We start from the raw sequence: 22706 nt of genomic DNA, 5'->3' as shown, positions 1-22706 counted from the left end.
TTCTCTTTCTGTCCAACATCGGAAAGACAAAGAAAGAAGTCAATCAGAACTACCCAGCCTTTCGAGATGACCGAGTAGTTCCGATTGGGAAATAAACCAGACCGCCTTTCACCACATTGCACTCAAAATGTAATACCGTGGTAAATATTATATATTACTTTAAATATTTTTCTCTTGATCTCGCTATTTGTAATTCCATCCATGCAATGTACGATGTTGAACGCCTTTCGGAAGTCAACAAATGTAATTTTTGTCCAATTTGTAAAGCATGACTCAATCAGTGCATGTAAAATAAATATATTATGAAGGGTTAAACATCCCTTCCTAAAACCTGATTGGTTTCCAGAAAGAACATTGAAATCATTTGAAAATAAATTCAATCTACTGTTCAATTTGCCCGTAAAAAGTTTACCAATACAGCCAACAAGAGTAATTGCACGATGATTGACGGGATCTGCTGGATAACCCTTGTTTTTATAAATGGGCTTTATAATTCCGCGTGTCCAGCTCCCAGGAACTACACCACTATTTAGAATTAAATTGAATAAATATAAGTTGAGGCGATGAGAATTTTAAATAGTCATTAATAACCATATCTGTCCCAGGTGCTTTACTATTTCTTAACCTTTTTTAAATTTGTTTCTTGCACTTCTATCCAAGTTATATCACCATTCTGATATAATGTAGCACATGCTATTTTATACACAAGTACGCGAGGACAGGACCCTGTATGGCGCCCCCATACCCCCTCTTTCATTATCATATTATCATATTTAAAAAAATACTATTTATCGTTTATTTGCATCATATATGTACCAATTGAGTTTAGAAATCAGAGGTTTGCCCATGTCAATAATTTCTTTCGGGTACTGCTGATATACTGAAACCTCTGGTTTATCTTTCAAATTTTCCGCCCTCACCAGTTCATGATTATAATATTTCACAAAACGCATAATGATACTTTTTTTTCCTTCCCATCAGTGCGTTCTCCCAAAATCTGTGGACATTTTGGAATTGGATGTTTGAGACATTTTGGATTTCAAGTTCATTTGTAGAGAAATCTTGAATACAACTTTTGTATTTTCATAATTCCCATCAGGATTAGGAATACTACAAAAAAATAAGATTATATTTCATTGATATTGTTTGCATTGATAGAAGTTTTCAACCAACTCATTTTCTGTTTGAATTTTCAATCTTTCTAAGTCTAGCCTCCACATTATGATGGTGGGACTCTCGTTTTTCTTTTTTATTAGTGTGTTGTTCTTGACGTCATCTATCTCTATTTTGATTTTGATTAATCGAAATATAAAAAAAAGATATAGCTTTTTTTACAAGACTGTCAAGAATATCAAATTTTGCTAATCTCTCATTCATAGCATAAGTAAAGAATGATTTCCACAAAATGCGGCCACCTATTTTCCTATACTTCATTTCAATGATAATGTGTGAAGTAAAATATACATTTATATAATATTATAAAAATTAAAAAAAATATCCATGTTGTAAAGGATATAAAGGATATAAATGTCTAGTATGTATTTGTTTGATGAAATCAGTAAATAATAGATTTTTGTAAAATGCGTGAACAAAAACGAAATATTTTGATCATTTTGAAACAGCCATCTAAAGTGATTAATGCAAATTAAATCTAGCAATTGAGTACTTAGTCTAGTTATATGGAAACCTAAACGGAAATAAATATGTAACTAAAATCAATTCAACAATTCTCTTATTTGACACATACGACAAGACTTGCGTAAATCATGTGGACATGCAATGTGTTGGTTGTGGAAAACTGGAAAGATAGTTTCCGTAATAATTTAAGAAAACTTGATCCAACAAAAAAAATAAATTTAGAAAAATGAAAAAATACAATTTTTCGTCTATTCAGCGGAAAACGATGAAAAATCTTATTAATTTTCATAACAAAAGTAAACATTCGTCGATTTCAAACAATTATTTGAAAATGCATTGCAAAAATCATAGGAATTTCAAAGCTCTGCATGAAAACCCATTGTTTTCAAATTTTTATATGACTTGATGTTTTTATGCCGTAAAAATGTACCTTTTCATTCAAATTTATGTTTTTAATTCAATTGTATCTAGCTTTCACTTAATGTATAAAGTTATTTTATTCAAAGATACAAATTGTAAAAGATCGCTGTGTAGTTTTCAGTAGGCGTAGTTTTTTTCATTTCAACTGCCAGAAGACATTTGTTTGAGCTCACCATAAAGCAGGTTTATGATAACGAAACAGTAATTACATTAAAATAAAGACATTCAAAGATAAAAAAATTCCAAAAATCCCATATTCACGACAGTGGTATATTTTGAATTGAAATTTCTCATACTTTGCAGGAATTGTCAGTCGGCAAATAGGTCAATTCTCGTTCTATACATAGATAATAAAAACAGTTTGAAATAATGCTGTCTCGAAAATTCTGCATTAGATCACCTAGGGTGTATGTGGTCCATGAAGTAAAAAGGGGCGGGCAGTCGCAAGAAAACTGATAATCTGTTGTTCAAGGAACTACCGCTGTTAACAAGTTTCCAGAAGAAAACTTGGTCGATTTCCCAGGTAGGAGGGGCTTGGACGGCGTCTCGTAGAATTAGTAACAAATCACTCTCAGACTCTTCAATTTTCTATAGGCAGTAATCGGAAGCGAATCGTGAAAATCCGTCTTTGAGCAATATGGAAATAACGAGAAAAGCTGTAAGGCCGAAAATTTGGGCCCAAAATATTGATTCATTATGTTTTATATGGCAAGCCAAAGTGGACAAAAATGAGTATTTTCTAATATTAAAAATGATTTTTGAATATTAAAATTCATTTTCTAATATTACAAATTAGATTTCTTATATCACAAAACACTTTTTTAATATTAAACAAATCATTTTTTAATATTAAAAATTCAATTGAATTTCTAATATTATAAAATGATTTTTTAATATTAAAAATTGATTTTGTGATATAAGAAAATGGATTTGTTGTATTCTATTTCGATTTTTTAATATTAAAAAAATCATTTTGTAATATCAAAAAATGTGACTGATTTTGCAGTATTGCAAAGTGATTTTCTAATATTAGAAATTCAATTTGTAATATTAAAAAAAATGTGCGATTATTTGTAATATTACTAAATCAGGAATTTGTAATATTAGAAAATGAATTTTTAATATTACAAAATGAATTTCTAATATCAAAAAATATTTTCTGATATTTAAAAATGATTTTGTAATATTAAAAAGTATGTTTTATGATATTACAAAATAAGTGTTTTCTAATATTAAAAATGATTTTTCAATATTACAAATTCATTTTCTGATATTACAAATTAGATTTCTAATATTACAAAACACTTTTTAATATTAAAAAATCGATTGAAATTCTAATATTAAAAAACGACTTTTTAATATAGAAATTGATTTTCTAATATTAGAAAATGGATTTGTAGCATTCAATTACGATTTTTTAATATTAGAAAATCATTTTGTAATATTAAAAAAATGTGATTGATTTCGCAATAGTTCAAAGTGATTTTCTAATATAACAAATTCATTTTCTAATATTACAAATTCAATTTGTATTATTACAAAATGTGTGATGTTTTATAATATTATTAAATCAGGAATTTATAATATTACAAAATGAATTTTTAATATTACAAAATGAATTTCCAATATTAAAAAATCTTTTCTAATATTTAAAAACCTTTTCAAATATTAAAAAAATGATTTTGTAATATCAAATATTCATTTTCTAATATTACAAAATATTGATTTTTGTCCACTTTGGCTTGCATAGTTTTATTCGTATTTTATTTTGTATTAAGTTCCCTTTATTTTCTTGAATGTGGCTATTGTACACTTATTTATTATTCATATAAACGGATACACATTCTTTAGATATGTAACATTAACCGCCGTTCGGAGGCCTACGTTTGACTTTTAAAAGTAGACCAGGTCTATTTCTATATTTAGAAACACGATACTTAGAGTTTTTTTTTTTATTTCCGCGGCCATGTTGGTAAGATTTTCGTTTTCCACACGCTTACAGTAAACCCATTTATTTCTTCCTGTAATGGAAAATTATAAATGATACATGAATTAAATTTTTGTTTAATCGACAGGTCGTAGTAAACGACCTAGGTATGCCTTGTTTCGTTTTCACCTTTATTTTTTTTTATGTTACTTGAGTATATAGGGGCATCTCTTTCGCTGTACCTGTGTAAAATGATGTTTTGGGCCAGCTTCAGCCTACCCTGTAGTATGAGGATTTTCTCCTCGTTCATAGCAGAACAATGGGTGGCTTTGGCTGACATCCTAGTGGGGTTGTTTGTTACCATATCTATTCTTGTTATACATGAAGGAAGTAAGTCATACTCTTAATTTGTAAACGTGTAAAATCGAAAGTTGAATTTTTGAAAATCATCTTTTTGATAGAATATGCATGTATATATTAGGAGTCTTCATTGAAATAGTATCCCAGATGTGGTCAAGTGACATATGAGTTATTTTTTCTACAGTTTTGCATATGATTAAAAAGATTTTAATTTGAAACGCTTGTACATTGTATACAATACATGCTTCTTCTTTTCACTCGAATTATAAGAAAAAAAGAAATTCAGTGTGTCATACTTGTATTGTTTTACAGCTGGTAGTACCATCCATCCTGATATTCTAATCTCGATTGTTTTAGTTTATTATATTAAAAAAAACGGGATGTAAAAAGGACTATTGAAAAGTGTAACTCACTCTGTGTTCCAACTTTTATCTTATTGGAACATCTTGTAGACATGTTCCTTCATTTACCACATAAGAATTAAAAGTTCTGTATACTGCTTTAAGACAGTAAAAATACTTTTCAATAGTTCACACAAATGTTCATGAAAATTACACATGTATGCAAGGTGTATTTAAAAAGGTTACCTATTTCAATCCATTTCTCTTTTTTTCCCTCACAAACACAGCCTAGTGCTGCAGGCTCTGAGATCAGGAATAGAGACGATATTGATCTATAAACTAAAGCAAAGTAAAATGAATTCCATGTTCATCACAGGATTACTTAGAGAGTATCCATGGAAGACTCTGACAGTAGGTGGTACATGTCAAATTTTATTTAAAAATGCATACATACAAATCCTATTGATGTTTTCTAAAAATTAATGCTGATTTGAAATGTATTGAAATGACAAGACTGAAAACAATTACATAAAAAATGTTAGAAACCTACAATGTAAGGTTAAGAATCCAACATTGCTTTTTGATGTTGTGTATTGATGATTATATTTGTAAACAAAAGCAAAAAATTGTGAATAATTTTTTTCAGATTTTTAGTTGTAATTTTGACAGAAATCCTAAAGATGATAGTTATCTTAAAGCTTAAAGTAGCTTTAGTTAGAATCACACAAAATGTGATTCATGGTTGGAAAGTCTACAAATTTTGATTTTTGATATTTTTTTCAAAATTGTATAGTAATCAAAAACTAACAAGTGGCTTTTCCATGTTCATAGGAGATGTAAAACTATAAAAACAATATAGTATGACAATAAAATACAATAGAAACTATTGATTTTTCAAAGTAAATTATCTCATAAAAGCAGACAGATTGGAATAAAAGGTTATACATTTCTTTATATAGACCATAAAACAACTTTTAATTACAAAAATGTGTAGCCATTTTTTTGGTGTGCACCTATCACATATTACAGAATTTGCATGATTCTTACAAAGATGGCTACTTAAAACCAGAACATCATCTAATGCAGTTTTAAATGCCAATTAATATGTGGTCTTAGAATGGTGTTGTATCCTTTCGAAAATTATTACAATTATGTTTTTTTTCTTTTTTTTTTCAGGTTCTGCTGTCCCTTATAATTCATATGGTTTCATCTGAGAACCTAAAATTTAATTGCTCAAAACTTCAATACTGGGAACGAAGAGTTGCCAGAAACCAATGCACTGGGAACAACACAGTCTACCATTGTGCATTTGATTTGTTCAATAAAAGTTATCAAGATATTTGCAGGAAGAAACCAATCCTTATTCGTATTGGTACAATTTAAGTAATGAAAGAACATTTTTCTTGAAAATTTGAGAATGGCATATAAGCAAGAGAAATAAATATAAGAGAACTCTGATGATTTTGTGACTGCAGAAATTTAGATCAATTATATTTTGTTCTATTTTGTTTATAACATTCTATTCATAATTACAACTATGAGATATCAAATCAACTGTTTTGTCACATAAATTCATTTCTGATTATTGACTGGTAAAAATGAATGACAAGTATGAACAACTAAACTTTAAAGCATATTAATTCAAATGAATATGCAATATTTGTTGGAAGATCCCCTGTCCTCTGACTGTTTAAGAATGAGTGTTTTCTACTTGTCGAAAAGTTGGTAAAGATATCGAAATAATTTCCTTTTATATGTCTTTGCCATGCGTTTTGTATCAGATTCTGCTGATTTTTCGCCATTTCTCACAGACGCACGCATCATACAAGTACAGATACTTTTTGATTGTAATAAATTTGATGCATTGTCAAATTTTCGTTAATATGTAGAATTTTGAGTTTGAAAAAAAAATGATTATACTATTTAAAGTTAAGACAACGGTATTTGCGTCATTTTGAGATTTTTTGTATCAAACCACAGAAACACATATAGTTGGTTTCCGTTCCCAACATAAAACAAGAGTCTTCTCAAAATTGTTCTTTTGTTTCAAATATATGTATACAATCTTATCTAGTCGCACACTGAACTAAATCTTGAAGATGTTTGCAATTAAAATTCATCCGTACTGGTTCTTCTATTTATATGTTTCATGTCCTTCATAACAGGAAATAGACCAACTATCCAGGGTGGCCTTCACTATGGCAAGTGTCCTAATGATAGATATCAACCTTTCCATGTTATATCAAACAAGACTGTTGATTGTTGGTACCTCAAGTCTCTCTGTTCCGAGGAAGGACAGATTGTATATAACAGAACCAGTCCTGACTCTGACGTTACATGTAGCTGTGATTATACCAAAGGATATGCTTTTGTTCAGGAGCCAGCAAACCCATGCTTTTGTAACCCTACTATAGAGGATTGTTCATGTTACAAGAAAGAATGTGTGAATCTAATAGAAGTATTGAATTCAGGTATGGTCTATTAGGGACGAGCATGGAACAGCGACGTCCTACATTCTAGTATATCAGGGTCAGCAGCCCTTTTTAGAAGATTTCAAGATTCAAGATTTTATTTAGTTAACTCAGACATGAAATACATTTTACACGAGCAAAACAAATTGAAACATATTTTATACCTAATATATTATATATATGAATTAAAAACAAGATACATTTAAATAATACGAAAAAATAACTTTAGAACATTACTAAACATAAATGATGTACATCCATCATCACAAGGATGAAAATAATAAATAACAAATAATTCTAGAATAATAAACAACGACAACGGTTTATACACCTCAACATTTCATATAGAGAGTAATCCTATCTTATCTGATATGTTTGGATGTTTATGATAGTAACTAGGAATAAGTTTACATCTTTGAGAAACTAAATGGTCATATCTGCATATAAATAAGTAATGAAACTTATCACCGACATCATCAGTATTATATAAATGTCATTTTCTGTTTTGCATAGGAACATTTTTCCATATACCCGTTTCTTCGGGAATATGTAAGTTTGATAACTTAGTTTTGTTATCCAAACTCTATGATTTTCTTGTAATTTTAATAAATATTTTTCCAATCTAAATTCTACTTTTAATGATCCATAAAATAGACCTCGAGACGAATTTGAAATCTCACTGTACCATTGTGTGATGAATTGGTCCTTTAAAACTCTTGATAAAATATTCTTGTTAACAAAATCTGACTGGTTAATAAAAATATGTCAGAAACTAGTCTGATTAAAAACTGTTTCAATGTAATCTATCCATTTAAAATGACACATGTGTTGGTTTTTTTAGTTTCAACATTAACTGACATAAAGAATTACCAAGCTTTGAACTATTTATCAGTTTACATCAGAAGTAAATTATCCGCTGCTTCACACGAATTTCTAGGGAAAATCTCCCTAGTTCCCCATACACCATGAAATTTAGCGTAGTAGTCCTAACGTTTAAAGTTCTCTTACAAAATTTTAAATGGATCCGCTCTAATATCTGAAGATCCTCGTAACACCAAATCTCACAACCATCATCTTGGTTTTCTTTACATTTACATCTAATTTCCATAGATCACAATATGACTGGAATATATTTAGCGACTGTTGTATACCATTTTTTGATTCTGATAAAACAGCAGTATCATCTGTATATAAAATGACAAACAATTGAAAATATATACATGTATGTAATTCATCAGAAAATTTCTGTTTCAACACATGAAGCGAAACTCCTAAATTTCTAAAATATTCCTCTAAGTCATTCAAAAATAAAATCAAAAGAAAGGGTGGCAAGTTATCTCCCTGTCTAACGCCAATGTTACATGGAAAAAATCAGAAGTTACTCCATTATATTTAAAATTTTATATCTTATGTACATATTAAATATAATATTAAAACATTTTTCCGTTTGTGTTATTCAACTTTAACTTTTGCCAAAGATAATGTCTAGAAACTGTGTCAAAAGCCTGTCTAAAATCAATAAATGTGCAGAAAAGCTTTGGACCAGAAGTAAAATATAGTCCAATAAGTGCATGTATTACAAAAACATTATCTACAATTGAATATTCTTTACGAAAACCAGATTGGTTCTCCGATATAAGGGAAATTTCATTGGCAAGGAAATTAACTCTAATGTTTAAAAGCGATGTAAATAACTTTCCAATGCAGATTATTAAATAATAGCCAATAGGTCTATAACTACATGGGTCTGTTTGAGACCCTTTATTTTTGTAAACGGGTATAACGATTCCAGTTGTCCAAGATTCTGGAATAATTCCAGAATAAAAAATTCCATTAAAAAGTTTACAATATATCGATATCATACGAGGATTATCTACAATTGAATATTCTTTACGAAAACCAGATTGGTTCTCCGATATAAGGGAAATTTCATTGGCAAGGAAATTAACTCTAATGTTTAAAAGCGATGTAAATAACTTTCCAATGCAGATAATTAAATAATAGCCAATAGGTCTATAACTACATGGGTCTGTTTGAGACCCTTTATTTTTGTAAACGGGTATAACGATTCCAGTTGTCCAAGATTCTGGAATGATTCCAGAATAAAAAAATCCATTAAAAAGTTTACAATATATCGATATCATACGAGGATTGGAGTTTTTTTCCTCAAAAATTTATTTATAATCCTATCACAACCAGAAGTCTTATTATTTTTCAATGTTTTTAAGGCATCTATGACTTTTACTTCTGTGTTCGGACCATTTATGATTGTGTCGCATATTTCATTATCACAGACCTCGTTTAAATCTATAATATCATGGTCCTCAATCTAGTTGAACATTTTGCTTTTTATGATCAGAATATCTTTAAGAGCATTCAAAAACGCTCTTGTGTATGTTTTAGAAAGTGAACGTAGTTCTTTTGAACATTTCTCCTTATGTTTTTTTTTATAACTAACATTAAGCATCTTCCGATATTCAACACCAAGAGTATTCATGAAATGCTTATTTGCATCCGTCTTCAGATTCCTATACCAATTACGAGCTCTATAAAAATATTGTCTCTTTGCATGGCATTCCCCTTTAAGGATATTTTTGTAACCCTCTATAGTAGGGTGACAAAAACATGGATTTTTTTGTTCCTGAACAAAAAAAGTCGTAAGTTATGACGTCACAATACTTTAATCTTTTAAAGACGACAAAAGTTATGACTTATTTTACACTTAAGATTTCATTGTGCAAAAGGACTGCAGAAATATGAATGGATCAAATTAGTTCTGTCAGAAATTACGTAATTGCTGTAAATTAAAAAAAAATCATTATATAATATTAGCTGCAACTAGTGTTAAAAGACTTCTTTCCGCTCAAGATATGTGGAAATGTAGTTTTTTTCGAACCTAAGCCAGTGATTAGCGAAAAAAAAATTAGCACGTGTTTCGAAAGTGCCATATTTTTCGAAACGTATAGAGCTTTAAGGACTCTTTTGTATATCTACGCACCCCGTTTGAACTTAATATTATCAAAATTAGTAAATAGGTTTCTGGTTAACCAAGGTTCAAATTCATTTTAAAGTGATATAAAAGGAATTTACAAAGTCTGGGTTGGACAGGTTTTTGAAATGGTTTTGGTTCGATGTACAAAGTTTCCACTATATAAGGAAGTATTGTAAATTATGTTTAGCATATCTTTCTTTCAGAATATGATTGTGTGCTGTACAATGTTTCCTTCGATTATGGAAATAACTCCAAATGTAAACCTGAGTAAGTATAAATCGACAATAAAATATTTAACCATAAATTTGACAGTTCATAATGTAAATGCTCCCAAAGGGAGCATTTATGGTTGTATATGGTTGTATATCAACTGGGTTCAGTACATTTATGGCCAGAAAAAAAAATCAGTATCTGGTTTGTGTATGTTAAATCAGGAGTTAGCTACTTCCAAAATAGGGATGGTCAAAACACAGCAACGGAATGTTTACGAAAATGACGTTATCAGCTTATCAATATCGGAAAATTCGACCCAAAGCCATTTCGGATCATGACAACCCACAATTCCTTACCCAAACTGGACATTTTGGCCCACACATATTTCAAATCATGACAATAGGACAATGAAAACCTATACCATAACAAATTTTACCATTTAAGAAGATAATAATAACAGCGCTTACGCCAATTATTAAAGGACTTAGGTGTTAGAATTCGTATGTTTCTTCGGGAGCGTATAAGGATTCACCATCCTCATAATTCGTATACAAGACTATAATTGTAAAGGTTACAGACCACCAATTCAACCAATGAGCATTTGGAACGTACGCAAAAATAGTCCTACGCAGAAATTACCCCTGTTCCTCATAGTGCTGTGAAAAAAGTTCTCATCTTATTTAAAAAATTTAAACAGTTTCTGAAAGGAAAAACATTTCTGTACATTTTATAGGTGCATTTTGCTTCTTGTGATGTGAAGCCTAATCTCCATAATGATTTTTAAATATACCCCTATCTTGTGAAAACACTGGGATTTCCCATGCTATTTATAGACCCTTCACTTCCGGTGACCAGTACTGCACTGCAAGTCTGCTAACCCCACATGCCATTCTGAGGATTGTGAGCTGACATATGTAGAATCATGCTGATATATAGTCCTCTGCAGGTTAAAGTTAAGGTAAAGTCCAGAGAAGCCATTGAATATTGTGAAATTAGCATAGAAGCCTATGGAAAGTGGAATTAGTGGTTTTTAGCCTTAAGGAGAAGCCATGGCAAAATGAAAAGTTTTTTGAAATAGCTTTAAACTACTTGAAGATCTTGTTAACTTTGCCATGAGAGGAATACACTACAAAAATCCTTCAAAATATGCATTTTTTTAAGTTATAGGTCCAAATTATTGAAAATTGGTCTTTTTGGCTGATTTTTATGTCCTATCTTGTAAAAAGTGTAGAAAATTTAGTAAAAATATCAAATATTAAACTTTGAGGGCTATATTTACCTAAATATGGTGGTAATAAGCACTTGAAATCAAGTTTTGTGTAGATTTGAGCAAAAATTAGGTTAGAAATGAGGAAAAACTCACTTTCATTACTGCGGTTAAGGCCATATCAGCATTCCCCTATGGCAACATGGAAAATCCATTATTGAGTACTTTTTTTGCTTTAGGTGCCCTTTACTGGTCATGTTTTAATGTGAAAACACTGTATTTACAAATTTAAAGCCAAATATATCACCTTTTGTGAAAATTTAAAGATTTAGGATTTTTGACATGTGATCAAGAAAAAGGGGGAGGCATGTCAGAAATATTTTTTTAAAAATAGACCAATTTCTCAGAAAATGATTACTTTTAAAACTATTTCTTCATTAATATTGTTAAAAAACAAGTTGTGATCGATATTTTTTATTTGAAAAGTCAGAAAAAGTTCTTTGCAAATATTTAATACATTTAAGTATGGTAGAATATTGTCACTTTTTTGCTCGCACAACTTGGTTACCCTATATTTAAAAATCAAATATTTAAAAAAGTGCTTGTCACATTTCACTGAAACTTTGCAAATGCATTTAGTATGTGTGTAGGAAGATACCTGTATAGTTATTTATTTTTTCTAAGACAAAAAGTGACTGTTTAGGTTACAGACCACCAATTCAACCAATGAGCATTTGGAACGTACGCAAAAATAGTCCTACGCAGAAATTACCCCTGTTCCTCATAGTGCTGTGAAAAAAGTTCTCATCTTATTTAAAAAATTTAAACAGTTTCTGAAAGGAAAAACATTTCTGTACATTTTATAGGTGCATTTTGCTTCTTGTGATGTGAAGCCTAATCCCCATAATGATTTTTAAATATACCCCTATCTTGTGAAAACACTGGGATTTCCCATGCTATTTATAGACCCTTCACTTCCGGTGACCAGTACTGCACTGCAAGTCTGCTAACCCCACATGCCATTCTGAGGATTGTGAGCTGACATATGTAGAATCATGCTGATATATAGTCCTCTGCAGGTTAAAGTTAAGGTAAAGTCCAGAGAAGCCATTGAATATTGTGAAATTAGCATAGAAGCCTATGGAAAGTGGAATTAGTGGTTTTTAGCCTAAATTGACGAAGACCGTTTTTCATGCGGTCTGGAATAATAGGTGAAATCGAAGTACCTCTCGATATTCAAAAGAACTAGACACTTATACTAAAGTGTTATATTGTATTCGTATTAGTATCGAGGGTATCGATGTCTTTAAACTTATGATAACATGAGTATTTTTAACAGGCAAGAAAAGGATGTGCAAAGGCCAACAAGTTCTCTCACCCCCCAAGGTATGCTAATTCTATTTTCATTTTTGGATATGATTAACTAATTTCTTTCTTTAAAATATTTTATAGTGAAAACAATGTCATACGGTTTCAATAAATGAAAAGTTGTGTCCCTTTTATTAAATCAAATGTCATCTTTGATAAAGCAAACTCAAAATTGCTAACACTGTCCTAATAAGGATCATTAATTTTGGCTGTTGGGTAATTTTTCAATATGCAAGTAAACCTAAGAATATTAACATGCTGCAAGATATATTTTTGTTTGAAAGACGCTCTCAATTTCTTGTGCAAGGATAAAATCTTTCAATTCAGTTAATTTCTATTATTCTTCGGTTGTTATATGTATAAACAATCGATAATTTCTTTTTTTCAGAATTTTTGTCCTCCCAAAGTGCAACATACAGCAACATTATTTCATTCATTGCACTGTTGAGTTCAATGTTCTTCTGTGGTATGTACATTGTAGCTAAGATATTGACAAATAATAAAAGCATAGCGCTGAACAGTAACTGAAAAAGAAACGAAACAAATGGTTGGAAAAAAAACACACACACCCGAAAAGATTATATGTGATTAAGATCGGAATATCAGGCAAATTTACTGCAAACGAATAGTGAAGGTAATGAAAGAGTTATCAAGGGAACCAATGTTACAGCGGAAATCAAAACATGTAATCCAGGGACAAAGACCAGACGTGGAAAATAGACACACGCAACAGGGAGCATGGACCAGGTGCACTGGTAGCTTTAGCGTCCTCTGCTTTACCAGAAATACCGACCGAGTTGCTCATAAAAAGTCGAGTCCAGGGTAAGGAAAGAGGAAAGAAAAACTATGACACGTTTTACAAATCAGTTTTCATGGTACAGATTGGTACACCTTAACGATCCATGACGACCATAAAACGTCTGTAGTGATGATTTTAATCTTGTAGGAAAATAACCCTATTCCTGCAGCCTAATTGTAAGAAGTCTTGCGCGATACAAAACGTCTTCTAGTTACCGCAAGCTCTGGCATAACGTATGAGTTATGATCTGAAAACGCCAAACGCAGGTGCTGAAGCATTGTACTTACCAATACATAAGCTTATGTTTCAGAACTATTCATAAAGATTACGAAATCATCTTCATTTCCATTCAACTAATGCTAATACTGAGACTTACTTGTTATCTTTAAAAAAAGTTATATGCAAATCAGTGATAGTAAAATATTAATTCATTGATTTAAATAATTAAAATGTATATAACTAAACATATGCGATTTTCAAATCTTGCATCGCAATAACAGGTGTGTCAACTCTGATTTCAGTATGCTTGTGTTTGTTTGTACGTTTTGCATGTAAGTACCACATTTTTAATATAGCAAATGGTTGTAATTATAACACAGAAATATATTATCAAATATTTGTGATTTATCTTAACAATCATCTATTATCCCTAATGGATATATTTAAATGATTTGCGAGACTCCAAAAAGTTTTCAAAGACGTTGAATACCCCTCAAGCTCCATGTACATGCACAAAATTTACATATGTGCAAATTGACACACGTGTGTAAAACTGCTGAGCGTTTCTATGAGTTTTTGTAGGGTGAGTATTTTTTTGAATTTATAATCAAGCAGTCAGTCAATAAACACATCTTCACAATTGTAACCTTGCCTTTAGAAAACGACGAAGTTCTATTTCCTACTATCTATTAGTGAGACTTATCCTAAGAGATTGACGTGGGCATTTGACAGTTCATCTGTTCGATGTTAGAAACATTTTTTGAACAACAATGGCTTTATTCCGAATTTCCTCTGACCCTGCAACCCTCCTTTTTTTATTATTTGTATAGAAAAGAAGAGGGTTTTAGGGTCAGAGGAAATTCATACTGATTGAAAGGTAGATTAAGATACCTATAGTATTGACTAGACGTGGATATCGAGTTTGCATGTAAAGTGATTGCACCCTGTGTGAATAGGCCTGCAGCAGCGCTAAGCTTGTCGTAAAAGGCGACTAAATAGTGCTCAGAAACCTAGCCGGGGGCTAGGCGCTCTGCCCACAGAGCAACTGGGATGTGTGCCCCAGGTGGTGGAATGGGGTACCCTGGCATGTTACATGCTGGGGTTGTCAGACTATAATACGGAAAACCTGACCGCAAACCATAGAGGTGCACCGTGTTGGGAAAGATGCCATGTTCCTCGCACGTTAAAGAACCCTGCTGTGGTATTCGATAGGAGTAGGAACCTTTGCGCTCCGCCACAGGAGGCTAAATTGCCCGACCTTACCCATTCTCCCTTTTTCTAGAGGCAATTAAAATTTGTCGACCCTATTATCCTTGTGACCCATCCTTTCTTTATCATTTCATGTTCATTTATCATCCATTTCATGTTCATTGTCTGAATATAGCTGAAATATTGCTGCTCGGATGTTAAACCCCAACAAACGAACAAAGTGTGATGTAACACAACCTCGGAACGATATAATAACCAGTAGAATGTTAAGATTGATAAGTATAAAATTGCGTTGCATTAGGGAAATAATGCAGTGAAAGGCAACTTCACACGGGATGACCTTGTGTCAGTTTTTGAATATCGACTTATGTCACTTTCTACAAAAATTTTCTTATCTTATGAAATAAATGTTTTGTCTTCGAATGGCTAAACAGTTGATGTTGTGTAATTTCAATGTTTGCTATTTTTTGTTTAAGGTATTATTATACCGGGTATATCTGGACGGGTTTATTATGCCGGGTATATCTGTACGGGTTTATTATACCGGGTATATCTGGACGGGTTTATTATACGGGTATATCTGTACGGGTTTATTATACCGGGTATATCTGGACGGGTTTATTATACCGGGTATATCTGGACGGGTTTATTATACGGGTATATCTGGACGGGTTTATTATACCGGGTATATCTGTACGGGTTTATTATACCGGGTATATCTGAACGGGTTTATTATACCGGGTATATCTGAACGGGTCAAAGACAGACTAAGGGTGTGGAATACATTCACTAACATATGACTCTAAGTGTGTCCATTTTCACTTGTCCCCTATTCTTGACGACCTCCCTTTTCGTAATCATTTATTATGCCAGTATATGTATCTCGGTATGTATCATTACAATTGTCTGTCTCTCTGTCCGTCAAGCTAAGATTTAACTACCTGGTTTTATGTCGGTCAATACATGATTGGAAATGGGGAACATGTTAAAAGACAAAATAGTAAAAATAGTAAAAGAAATTTCGAACCTTTTAAAAGCATATGCACGTAGGTTTGTTCGAACAACTTCTTTGGACGGACTCATTTCACCGATAGCACTAAGTATTAACCATATTTGTCTCAGTTGACGATGAAGTTAAATCAAGCCCGTAAGTATTTATATGATGTTAATCCTCAGTCCCCTTTGCTTCATGATCATTTCCATTTTTTATACTCATTTAATATCCCAATACAAATATAAATGTATCTCTACATAAAAAACTGTCTGTTAATCCGTCACTTACATTAAACTACCTGGTTTCATGTCGACCGATTCATGACTATTTACAATAAAATTGAAAATGGGGAAAATGATAAAATAAATTTAAAACATTTTAAAAACATATACATGTAGGTTTGTTCAAATAACTTCTTTTGGTGGATTCATTTCGCCATTACTAAATATTAACCCTATTTGTCTCAGAGGACGACGAAGTTAAATCAAACCGGTATGTATTTATACTTTTTATATTTACATGCGCAAAATTTATTCCATGCCCTTGTGCATATTTACATTTATTCATTTACATCTGGCCCTGAAATGATGTAAATTTACACGTGGTTTAATTGTACATATGTATTTGCATTTACATGCAGTATATGCAAACCCGTGTTTATTTACACACGTGTGTAAAAATACATACATATGCACAATTGTGCTTGCAAATGTGGCTTTAGTCAAATTATTGATTTTCAGACCCCACCTATTCGACAAAGAAAATAATGCCTAAATAATGTATGAAGTAATCTGTTAAAAGCCTCAGTTCATTTCAGTTTCAATGAAAGTGCGTCAACATTATATGGCTTGTATATTATCTTTCTTGCAGGTCCTTTTTGTCAAGTACAGTTTGTCGAAAAAGAGGACACAACCAAACAACATCAGACACTTAAAGTTAAAGTCATAGGGCCATCTATCATCGAGAAAGTTGAAATTTTAGTTACAGAAAACAACAAACAAACATTACTAAGAGAAAAACCTAAAATAACTAAGTATGGTTTTGCCAGATATCTTGAATATCAAGTTGACACTTCCGTAGAAGATAGGACATACGAATGTGTAGTTTATAACAAGATAGGATGTCCTTTCAGGCATCATCAAACTGTAAAAGTTTGTAAGTACTCCTTGAGGTTCACAAATAAAACGTAATCAAACATCAAAATATTTTTTTACTTCTTTTGAAAAAGAGATTTACTTAGATTTCAGTTTCATTCTGTTTCAAAAATATTTGATAAGGAAGTCAAATGAGCACTCACACGACTAAGTTTGTCTCTGTTGTCAAACAATTTCTATAACCTCAAAAAAAAAAAAGATATTTATGCAAATAGCAATCAAATCAACTTTTTAGATAAATCTTCTGTTAACTTTACTTTATTTATCATTTTAATGAAAGGTACCTTTTATTTCTTTATTAACAAATTAAATATTAATGTTACTTCATTAAGAATAGGTATCCTTCTGTTAGGTGCGACTTACGACCTTAAATAGTTTAAAAAATATACTTTTGTCCCTCTGTCCGTCCGTCACGCTTATTTCTATATATTTTGTGCATTTTCTAATTTTGTTTGTACTGAACTAACATTTTTTTTTGAAAATGTATGCATAGTGTTTGTTTCAATATTGAAGATGTGCATCACCTGTTCTGGACAAATTTAACAAATATGACATTTTGCATGTTTAACTTGACCGTGCAAGCGATAAACTGTGTGTGCATTGTTTGGTCCATTGGACTATCATTTTAAAAATGATAAGAAACTAGAAAGAAAACTCACAAATTTTCAAACTGTTCATAGATTTTATTATACGTATTAAGGGTATGAAACTGTTCAGTACATATTTGACAAAAGTGTTTATGTCTTTTTCATTATTTTTTTATTTACAGCTGAGAAGAAAAAAGGTAACATACATATTACAATTAGCTTCTGAAATTAATATTAAGCTTTAAATAAAAACTACACCACATATAGACAAAAGCTCAATTACATAGAATATTTTAGGTATTTAATCATTCAACCAAATCTATTAACACTGGAAGTTTTTCTTCTAAACGAACATGCCGCTACATTCTCTGAATATTTCTTCCTTATTCGAATGATTGAATATTGTTAATAAGTACTTAATGTGAATATGTTACTTAACAACAGAATAATGATTCTCTTATGTTTTGTTATTTGCACAGCTTTGGTCGCTAAAAAAGAGAATAACAGAAGTAAGTAGTCTAACTTAAATACTTAAAATATGACGAAAAAATGTTAGATAAAGCTATTTCTCAAATATTTCATTTTCAGCTTTTTAATCTGATAAGACAATTTGGGTTTCACCAATTGCGCTTGTTTATTTATCAATCCAATGTAATTCACGACAAAATATCAGATATGCATAAACAGATGACGTATATGAAATTAAACGCCCTAAGATAATGCCTTTGGTATAATCAGAGAAATTTTAATCTTTCACTATGTGAAGCCAACAATCATGTATTGGTGACAGAATATAATTATTCGCGGTATCATCTCTACGTGTATCATATCTAAAGCGCTAATATTCTAAGAAATGTATGTTGTCTCTTTATTTTAGCACTTACACTACAAAAGATAAAAACATTCAAGGCTAATGACGCATTTTACGTTACAACTGCGATTGACGAGGCCTGTAAAAAATTGGAGAACTTTAAGGTTGTTATTTTACTAGGAGGTGACAAATGCGGCAAATCTATTGCATGTTTACACATAGCGACGCTTTATATAGATAGAGGATTTAGCATTTATCGGTTTTCTGAATGGGACGAAATCAGATTAATAATTGATGAACTTATTTACGACAACGAAAATGAATGTTTCATTTTTGATTTTAATGTTGATTCTAGTTTAAAGAATGAGCATTTGGAAGATTTTATTGATAGACTCAAAACTTACGAAGGAAACGAAAAGAAAGTTTTCATTCTGACTACAAAGACCACCGAGACTAATAATCGGTTTCTGGACTTACAGGTAAAAATAGACAATTTTAAAAAGGAGGACAAACGAGGTATATTAGAAAAGCATATGCTAAGTCACGGTATCGAAACTTGTGAATCCTACTCAGAGGCTACTTATATGAACCAATGCAAAATCAGTAATAAAGAGGAGAATGTGAAGATCTACGAATTAGTAATAGATCAGATTGTTGATTCAGAAGATTTCGAATATTTCCCCGATTACTGTCGCTTATTTTGTAGCAATCAGTCATTGTTACAGCTTGAAGATAGATACTTTAAAAACCCCACAAAGACCGTCATTAAAACGATATCTCTGCTTCGTTTGGACTGTATCGTTGAGTATGTATGTTTGGTTTATGTTCTTATGCAAAATCATCTCGACAGAAAGGTCAACACTGGAACCATTGGGATGATATGTAATAAACTACAGATGGAAAAGAAAAAAATTGAAAATTATAAAATAACCTCTGCAGCTATTTCTTTAGAATCAAAGAAGTATTTAACTGAAAGGAACGGAAAGTACGAATTTATTAATGAAATGACAAGAAGAGCGGTTTGGATATCTTACATGGACATAGACGAGTCTTATTGTGTAATGAATTGCCCTTGGAGTTACATTGAAGATCTGATCAGACCAGACCCATGGGAAGGAGATGAAAATGATGTTTGTATTTCAATAACAAGTGGGCTGAATGAAAGATTGATGTCTGCAATTGTTGATATGGGTTCGCCGTGGTCGGTAGGAGTATACTTAAGTAAGCTTGTATATAAAAATAAAAACTTCGTTGGCGAGTTTTGTGATAAAGCTATGACCAATGATAATTTGAAGGGCAAAGGGGAACAGATAGTTAGACTCCTCGATGGTATCACGGATAATGGCAAAAATCACATCGCTATTTCTGAGTGTAGTAAATTAGTAGAAATGATACAATGGCCTGGGTTAGAAGACAGGAATTGTTTCCTTCATTATGGAATACTGAAAAATTACACATTTTTATCTCTTTCAAAGCTTGAAGATATTTTTGTTGAGCTATTCACAGAAAAGAACGACAAAAGTTACACTGCATATGAAATAGCATTTTTCTTTGGAAGATATGACATTGCAAAGACACACGAGAAGAATATTCCTGCTGACTATAGTTACATTCAGAAATTAGGGAAATTACATATAATGGGGGGAAAACACGCGAAAAAAATTGTTGAAACGAAACATTTGAAATGGTTTGCTTTAAATCTACCAAGCCTTCCTAATACTTTAAAATTTGGAAGGAGGCAAGATTTTATAGGGCTGTCTGGTATATTGAGGAGAATGAAATCTAAGGCTACTCAAATGCTAAGAATAAAAGGGCTTCAAGAACATGTAGGTAATAAGCGGGTACAAACAAGTTTAGAATTTCTAGGGTGTGAAGTGATCAATTTATACCATGAGCGGTATCATCTTAAAGGCCAACTGTTGGAGAAAGAAACCGGAGATATCATAGTAGTTAGTGAATTTGGTTGTAACAATTTTCCGACTACAATTTTAATTAGAGAACATAAAATTCAGTTGGAATCCATGATTATTATTAAGTTACTAAACATGCCGACCTCAACCCCCCTTCTTGATTTAAAGATACAAAATGCAATGGCATTACTGAACATCAGAGTTAGAGAAATTTATCCAAAAGAAACTGGAAATGCACTGCACTATATGTTAATATGTGAATATACGGAGGATTTTTTTTCGCCTGAATTATATAGTGATGCCAAAGAAAAGGAAATACATCAATTCCCACCGCGAGACAAAGATAATATTTTAAATATTAGGCAAATACCCATTGATCAGACAGATATTGACATTAATAAATTCACAATGATTCGACTAAAACGTGTACCAAATGAAGTAACGATAGAAGAAGTGAAAAACGTGTTAACTGAGAAAAATGTTAACGTAATTGACATTTACAAAGAGAGGCACCGGAAGCAGGGTTTGTTGTCTAATATCCGGACTGGTGATCGGATTGCTATTTGCAAACCTCTGAAAATGGATCTTCCCACAAAGCTACCAATCATGAACATCAATGCAGAAATCGTGTGTGAAAAAATAATCTGAAGATAGTAACGGTTTTGAGTATCAAATGTTTCTGATTCGTAATAGCTAAATTTGTTTGCAGCTTCGTCACTGCCTTTATTGTATGTATTCTTTTATGCAACAGTAGAAGGTTAGTCATTTTACGTTTCAACAGGTGTTAATGTTTAAATTTATGCATTAAATTTAGATTACAAGGTATATCTTTGCTTATCTAATTGAATCGTCCACCTCTTGTTCCAAAGGGATCCAAAAATTGAATCCATGCTTAGTTTCGTTTAGTCGTTTGTCAGTTCGTTCAAGTTTAAAAAAAAACAACAGTTTTCTGTATAGAAAAGCAAAAGACACGTATCCTACCGGTGACCTAGATCATGCCCGAATTCAAAGTAAAGTCCGGGTTGCTCATTTACTTTTGTTTCTATGAGCGTGCTATTTAAGTCATTTATATTTTTTTGTTGTGTGTATGTCTATTTCTTTTTGTCTGACCGTTTTCCCTTGATTTTGTTCTCCTTAACTACGGGTTCAGTTCTGATTCCCTCACTTTCTTTAAATGGTTAAGATATGTAAAATTGGTCCAAAATTCCCAATAAAATAAACAAGTAATCTGAGTGTCAGGGTTCTTTATTTCATCATATGTGGATATGTTTTACAAACGAAAAAAGCCCTGAAATAATAATTACAATAATTAAGTAACAAGCTACACGATTAAAATTGCGTTACATACATATTATGCATAGGAAAGACATATTATTTCCTATCTTCACCATTAAAATTACGAAACTCTATATCTTTACTATATCTAGTTATCAAAATGAGTTTAATGCATTGATCAATATAAGCACATCAATACTATATTTTAGTATGCACATCTTTGAGAATGCATCTTTATAATAATCTGCACATATATATTTATATATAACAGCAAAACGGCGGAATTGCTGTACGATTTACTTGAAAAATATGAAACATAAAATAAGTCGAAATAATTAAGCAAGACATATAGTTTATTTAGACACGACAATACAAAGACAATACAAAGACATTACATTTGATATAAAATGTAAACAATACACATAAACATACCTCGCATGAGGTGCAAGAGGCCTCGTTTTCCAGTGACAGTACAATTATTACATAAGCTGTTTATTCCACCTGAAGAAACAATACTAAAATAATAACTAATGTGCTAAAAATATGAAAACGTAGTTATTTCCCTTGATTTAGAATATTTAATAAACAATTTATCTTTCACGTATTTTTAAGTTTATAAATAGTTATACTGTTGTCAATCCGTAACACCTCAATTTTACTTGTAAGTTTAAGTACACAAGTTTGGATTTTAACCATTTTATTATTTTATTTACAAAAATATAATATTATTATTACCTCAATATTACTGTTATCGATTATTTGTTATTCATACTTTATCTATATCTGTTTATAAGGTTTTAGCATTCATTTA

The 22706-nt window shown here is 31.3% G+C and overlaps 1 protein-coding gene across 4 annotated transcripts; it reads left to right on the top strand.

The window, feature by feature from the left end:
* The first annotated feature begins 118 nt into the window (after positions 1-118).
* Positions 119-21445, top strand: LOC148626364 (uncharacterized). Of its 4 annotated transcripts, none has more exons than XM_088570286.1 (12): positions 119-140; positions 4974-5097; positions 5863-6058; positions 6852-7157; positions 10353-10416; positions 12909-12955; positions 13326-13403; positions 14258-14287; positions 17029-17313; positions 18082-18096; positions 18379-18408; positions 18777-21445. In XM_088570286.1, exons 2-12 carry the CDS (start codon positions 5041-5043, stop codon positions 21266-21268), a joined length of 3600 nt encoding a protein of 1199 aa, XP_088426412.1. In that variant the 5' UTR covers positions 119-140; positions 4974-5040; the 3' UTR covers positions 21269-21445. The 4 variants fall into 4 exon arrangements, with proteins under 4 accessions (XP_088426412.1, XP_088426410.1, XP_088426411.1 ...); XM_088570284.1 differs by lacking the exon at positions 119-140 and adding an exon at positions 3972-4030; XM_088570285.1 differs by lacking the exon at positions 119-140 and adding an exon at positions 4051-4375.
* The last annotated feature ends 1261 nt before the right edge of the window (positions 21446-22706 follow it).

This window comes from Perna viridis, chromosome 2 (genome assembly GCF_037379345.1).
Source record: "Perna viridis isolate PV_CMFRI_1.1 ecotype Kerala chromosome 2, ASM3737934v1, whole genome shotgun sequence".
NCBI classification, from domain to species: domain Eukaryota; kingdom Metazoa; phylum Mollusca; class Bivalvia; order Mytilida; family Mytilidae; genus Perna; species Perna viridis.
This window is presented reverse-complemented; position numbering and strand designations above follow the sequence as displayed.